At 39.6% G+C, this 6423-nt stretch overlaps 1 protein-coding gene across 1 annotated transcript; it reads left to right on the top strand.

Annotated features, from left to right (window-relative positions):
- The first annotated feature begins 519 nt into the window (after positions 1-519).
- Positions 520-6176, top strand: LOC139130958 (placenta-specific gene 8 protein-like). The gene is made up of 5 exons (XM_070696813.1): positions 520-818; positions 2473-2587; positions 3471-3528; positions 4208-4347; positions 5295-6176. The coding sequence occupies exons 2-5, from the start codon at positions 2558-2560 to the stop codon at positions 5397-5399; spliced, it is 333 nt and encodes a 110-aa protein (XP_070552914.1). The 5' UTR covers positions 520-818; positions 2473-2557; the 3' UTR covers positions 5400-6176.
- The last annotated feature ends 247 nt before the right edge of the window (positions 6177-6423 follow it).

Here is a 6423-nt window from a genome sequence, read left to right as displayed (position 1 = left end):
ATTACTACGATTTCACAGGGTAACTAATGGGAGAGCGCCATCTATCGGACAGTACAGGTTCTCTCAGCTAAATAATGTCGAGTATGTGCATGCGATATGAGACACTATTGCTATCTCTTGTCATCTTGTGCCCTCGTTATAGAGACATACAAGACAACAAGTGGGCGAAGATTAAAGTGATATTGTCTCGGCTGGCAGTCTGCCATCAACGACGATAAGAAACTGTGTACATTGAGTAACGTTTTTACTTTGAGCAAGTGAAGTATGATAATTAATTTAAGAATGATAAAGTAACCGTGTGTTTTCATTTGAGAACATTGACAGAAACACTCTCGGAGGTATGGAAGAAGTCTATATTTACATGCCAACATAGATTTATTTGCAAACCTGCAGCCGAATGTATGTACACCACATAAAACTACAAGGACACTGTTCAGATGAGGTGATAATTTCTCCGTCTGGACAAATAACACCAACCCTTTTAAGCTTTTGTCGCACCTTCAGTTGACTTTTTATACTTTAATGTGAAGTTTGACCGGACGGTAATTTGCGATGGCAGGCGTACAGATGGCCTAATCTAGTGATTCGGTATGTCCATACCATGGTAACCATGGACGGCGTATCATCAATGCGTTCATAAATCATCGTCGCTGTCCATCCAGGAGGAGATTTGCTCGACACGTATCAATTATTTGACAAACATAACTCCGCCGCAGAACTCCCAGGTGTAGAACTGTTGTCCGCAAGCGTCCGTCTCGCCTCGAGCCCCAAACCGCAGCTAGCTCTGGAAGATATTGTCAGGATCTACCCGTTTACAGGTCAGTATCTGATCCAATGTCTTCTTCTGAAAATGAGTCATTTTCCGAGATCGATACCTGAACGAGAGAGAAGTTGGCGAGAACATTTGATCTGTCCTGCTGATGTTCACCGTATGCTGTAAAATGCCCCGAAGAGTCCGGGGGTCACCCGGCGTGTCCCTCCCAACATCAGAACCAAACGAACTTGATCATGCCAAAAGATCACTTAAACACTAATGTCTATGGGACGCCTCAGAACTTTCAAAGAGATAAGTTTCAACTGCAGATTTCCCATTGCTATATTGTATGTGTTTTGAAACGATGATCAGTGATTGAAACGATGTTGACATGGCGTGACCGCACATTATGTATTAGCCAACTGCTCCATCACAACTTCACGTGCGTTAGATATGACAATATGGAGGAACTGTGATTATATTCATAACAGTCTCCCGATTTCAGCAACCAAAGTCTATAATAGCATTAGCGAAAATTGAGATTTGAAAACAGTATGGACAAGATAACAACGCGATTTGAAAGCGCATTGTCCACTGACGATGGGCGTGCCTTGCATACATGTACCCACCCGACTAAGCTGCAGGTATAGTTGGCGGAACTGCTTTGTTAAAACGAGCTGAACGTAATGGTATTTCGGCTTGTACACGAATAACAGGAAGACAATTTCTAATATATGATATATATAAAGTGTATCTTCTTTCACAAGAAACTTGATTTGGGCGGAATAGGTCAGCATAGGTTAAACCGGAACGAATCGTGGAAAATGACGTCATAACCTCAATAATAACATTTCAAATGGTCCAGTTTGCTTTAAAGTCGATGGATTTGCTTTACCTCTTCGAATGGCTGAAATTGAAATAAATCTGCAAATTTTAAAGATCAGAAAACGTATCTTAATTTTTTGAGGGAGATAAAAGGAGTTATCTACTAATAGTCCATGAAACATAAAGGTATGGGTCGTTCAAATTACCACTGTTGGATCTCAGTTGATCAATTTGAGTTCATATACTCGGCCGTTATGTCTGGACAATGGCTGGAATTTTTCAAATCAACGCGCAGCCATGAAAATAACGGAGAAATGTGATCATTTTGACTCGCAGTGTTTTTGTTTGATATTTATTACGATCGAACCGACCGAGAAGTGTGGCGCCGCTCTCGAATGCACATCACCCCGAAAACATTCCAGCGCGTGATCAGTATACTGTGAGATGAATTTAAACCGCAAATTTAATAACGATGTATTAACATGACTCGGTACACGATGCAATGGCGATAGCATAATGATCGTTAAAAATGACCTACAGTTTGGTGGAATACGGAAATCTGACTACGACGAAATATGAAAAAAGCCGAAAATAAATTTCTGTTTTCATTTTGAGATACTCTTTGAAGATATTTGCTCATAAATGTAAAACAGCCCCGAACAGTGGTACACTTTTAAAGCCTACTTTAAAAAACCCATGGGGGTCCGAGGAACAAAACTGATTACATGTTATCGATATGATTTACAACATGGATCTACTAAACATCATTTAAAATCATACACCCATTGCGATGTACCATACCCTGCATTTACTGAACTATGTACAGTTGTTGACCATTTTTTATCCAGGATTTGTGACACCTAAGTCTATCTTTTTTTCGTTTTGCTTTACAGGTCCGACGTTGAAAAGGGCGGTCAGAGGGCAAACTCCGACCAAACGACTGAATCATAGCGGAAGGTTTCAATAGTGATATGAAATATGGCTCAAGTGGTCACGATTCAACCTAAGGTAAGCGTTACCATGATGACTGATAACAAATAATTCATAACAATAATAAAACAGGTCATTTTTATTGCATGGTGACAGCCCTGTAAGCCAGATCGTGTTATTGATTTCACAATGCAATGCATAGAGTAAAAACGTTCTGCAGAATTGTTGCAGACCATCAACAACCAAAAAGTCGGTCCAGTTCTAGTTTTTCACGCACCGTATCAGCCGCCATCTGTCTATCTGAATCTCCAACTCTCTTCGCCTCTCTCGGATTTCTCCGCGCCCTTTCTTCGGCGCATCTATCCTCATCGACTCTGAATACCATGCTTTATTTGCCTTGCGTGACAAGCATAAAATATACGACATCTCATGATATGATAGTGGTTATAAATTTTACAATGACAATGAAGGTCTTTATCTTCCTGTCTCTAAAAAAATTATCCACCCTAAATGTAAACAAACATTCCATCGTGATGACATAGATGCAAAGTGCAGTAAAGTGCAGAGTTTTGAAATCGTGCCAACCCTCAAAGTAAATATGAATATACCAGGCCAGTCATATGGTGAATTATTTATTTGTAACACTGTAACCAGACTGTGTAATTGCTTTTTAAGCAATGTCTTTCCACTGTTAAACTCAAATCAAAATGATAAAACTTTTAATTCTTCAAATTCTTTCACGTTCATAAATTATTTTACCAACTGCTGCCAGGTAACAGTATACCCCTGTACATAAAATGACATTTTGATGTTTTTACCCGCGTATTGAAACTTTGGCTGATTCAAGCTTTATTTCAAAATCTTATATTTTATAAAGGAACTAGAATGGTATCGCTCTAATGATGAATTTATTCGAATTCTACAGATAAGTCTAATTTAGCACGTTTTTATTTTTCTATAGAAAAGAGACTGGGCTAACAAGTTGTTTGCGTGCCAGTGCAAGAGGGCGCCTTGCAATTGTAAGTATTACTTCATGGCTACCACCTTCAGCGTATCTTCGTCGTCCTTGTCGTCGTTGTCGTCGTCGTCATCATCATCACCATCATCATCATCGTCATTATCGTCGTCGTCATAACTATCATCTTCATTATCACAATCGTTGTCATCTCTGTCATCAATAACTACAGTTGCAACAACAAACACTACAAGATTGTCGTGTTTGGTTTAACACTGCCACAGGAGGGTTAATTTTTCTCCCATCCATGACATCTCCACGTCACAGCGTTGCAGTAATTGCACAATGACAACGTGAACATACGCATCAGATTTATCGTATTTGTGAAACTGAAGATACATCACACTAATGTAATTTCCATCTGGAACCCAAACAAACAACAAACAAAACACAAAATATTACCCTCTCTTGTTTGGAACTTCTAGGAGGTCTAATCAACTATCTAATCTACTGCAAAAGGCAAGAAAATTCTTATCCTTTGATCAATTACAATTTTCTAGAATTGCGGTATATATATAGCTCTTTGATGGACAAGAATTGGCTGGCGTAAAAGCTACATCTTTCATGTACCATAATCGAGACGTTCAACTCCAGAGGGCAGTATTGTTTATGATGTACCAATCAGACGGCCACATATGTTTTGCTGATGAAAAGTAGAATTTTTTATTGTCTTTGTCCGACAGGCATGACTGTCACCTTCTGTTATCCATGTTACATGTCAAGGATCGGCACCCGCATCGGGGAGAACCCGTGCACCCCCTGCTGTGTGCCCTGTTCCGCCCTACCGTTCAGGACCAAAATACGAACCATGTACAACATCAAGGTGAGTCCATGTACTAGAACTTTACAAACACGTCACTGAGTCGGAAAGGTCACCAACATAAATTTAAATATTTCATCTGGCGGCATGATAAAGAGCAAATAGCTTTTATGGTTGATTATCCATATCACTTTTTACTCTGAGAATTCGCTTCAACAGCGCCACCCTAGGGTGGACCAAATAGACCGGGGAAGGGGAATAAGGACGAGCACATTTTATTTTCGCCCCAAAGATTTGATATTTTTCGGAGAAGGCAGGGCAAGTATGCCTTTTCCCAAAACTAGCCCACTTTTGTCTACCTTGGAGTGCCTTCCTTTAACAAAAGTTGCAAAAGTTGTATTTTGCTTCAGCGATTTTTGCCACTATGCGGATTTTTCTGAAGGTAGTATGCGCCTCGACAACGAAAGACTTAAACTTTTCCTCAAATTTTTCTCAAGGAATCTTTCACTATCCTCTTTTAAAATCACGAATAAAAATTGGGGTGGTCAACGTGCAAGTTTTGGTACAAGAGAAACAAATTACTAAAGGTTAACCAACATCTTAAATTCAAATGTCCGCCAACCCTTTAGGCCTAACTCTATGGAAAAAAAATAAAATTTTGGATATTCCAAACACTAAGACAGTGGCAAGTTCTCTTACACCAAGAGCTTTAAAATGAACCCCAACAAGTGGTAGTTCAGAAAAGAATTGTAAAAGTTTGAGAGTCTGAATATTGTCCCCAAGGCGCGATCTACCTTAACGTCTGAACTTTTCCGCAGATTGCGAAAGCCGTGATATTTTAACACGGTCAATGACACGGCAGGAACACCTCCAGTGGACACAACACCTTCTGAAACGGAAAATCTGATTAAAAGAATGAAAACATTTCAACCTATCGTATTAAGAGTTGTGTCAAAGTCAACCTTTCTATACAATGTCGTGACATTCAAATTTCCATTTTTCTCCCGCAGGGCTCTGTCACCAATGACTGTTGCGTGACTACTTTCTGTTGTTGCTGTGCTGCCTGTCAGATGAGCCGTGAAATGGATTTCCTGAAAGAACAAGGATTGGCTTGAATCAGCAGAAACAACATATAGATCACTTCATAACGGGAATTACACTATAATTATGGCATTTTAATGAACAAGGCAAAAGTCTAGCAATTTTGTTTTCAAATCTAACAGAGTATCCAACAAGTATTTATCGTTCAGGGTGATTGAGGGCGCCGTCCCACCAAATTGTTCAAGGACAGTAACCGGAGGGGTAAATTCATTCTAAACTTTCACACGACAAATTATCAGAGCTCCTCCAGATAATCACCAACTGTTTGAGCAATATTAAGTGTTATGTTATCCATCACCGCGAATTTGCATATGACCATATATGGTAAAAGGAGTATTATGTCAGCCATGTTTACTCATAGAACATAAATAACACTGTATAGTCTCGGTTACCCAGACTCCTCTGCGCTACTGGCGAAACGAGACAGAGGAGTCTGGGTAACCGAGACTAAACACTGTACGGTTTTGGCGTCGCACTTTTTTGTGGGCTCCTCCAATGATTGGCTACCAGAGACAGAGGTGATTTATCCTTTCCTTATCCTTTGACCTTTACTCTTTGATTCCTATTTACTGTAAATGCTGAATTTGAAAGTTTTTCTTCGTCCATGGATCGAGGCTGTGCAAAAGTAACATTGAAGTGACCTGCAGACGTGTCTTCTAAACCAGACGCCGGGTCATAATGACGTGTACTTTCCGGGGTGATTTCATCGTTCCTCGTCAAGTTGATGGTCTTTAATTGTTTGAAATAAATAATGATATCGTTCTTATCGAAATACACAATGATCAATGCCATGATAACGTTCATGCTGTGTAATTTCTATTCTCCGAATCACAATCAACGAAGATCTAATCGAGTCTCCCTGGTGACGATAAGATAACTGGTCACAATATTTACACTAAGAATACCATAGAAGTGTGAAGTATGCATACGTTGCTCGTGTGCAACCTGGAAGATAATGGGTAGTAGTTGATGATCTTTTTTGACATTTGTTAGGAATTGCAAGGAAATAGTCCAGCAAAACAAATGCGCAATTTAATT

Source organism: Ptychodera flava, chromosome 4 (genome assembly GCF_041260155.1).
Source record: "Ptychodera flava strain L36383 chromosome 4, AS_Pfla_20210202, whole genome shotgun sequence".
NCBI classification, from domain to species: Eukaryota; Metazoa; Hemichordata; class Enteropneusta; family Ptychoderidae; genus Ptychodera; species Ptychodera flava.
Note: the sequence above shows the minus strand (reverse complement) of the source record. Positions and strands in the feature narration are given on the sequence as shown.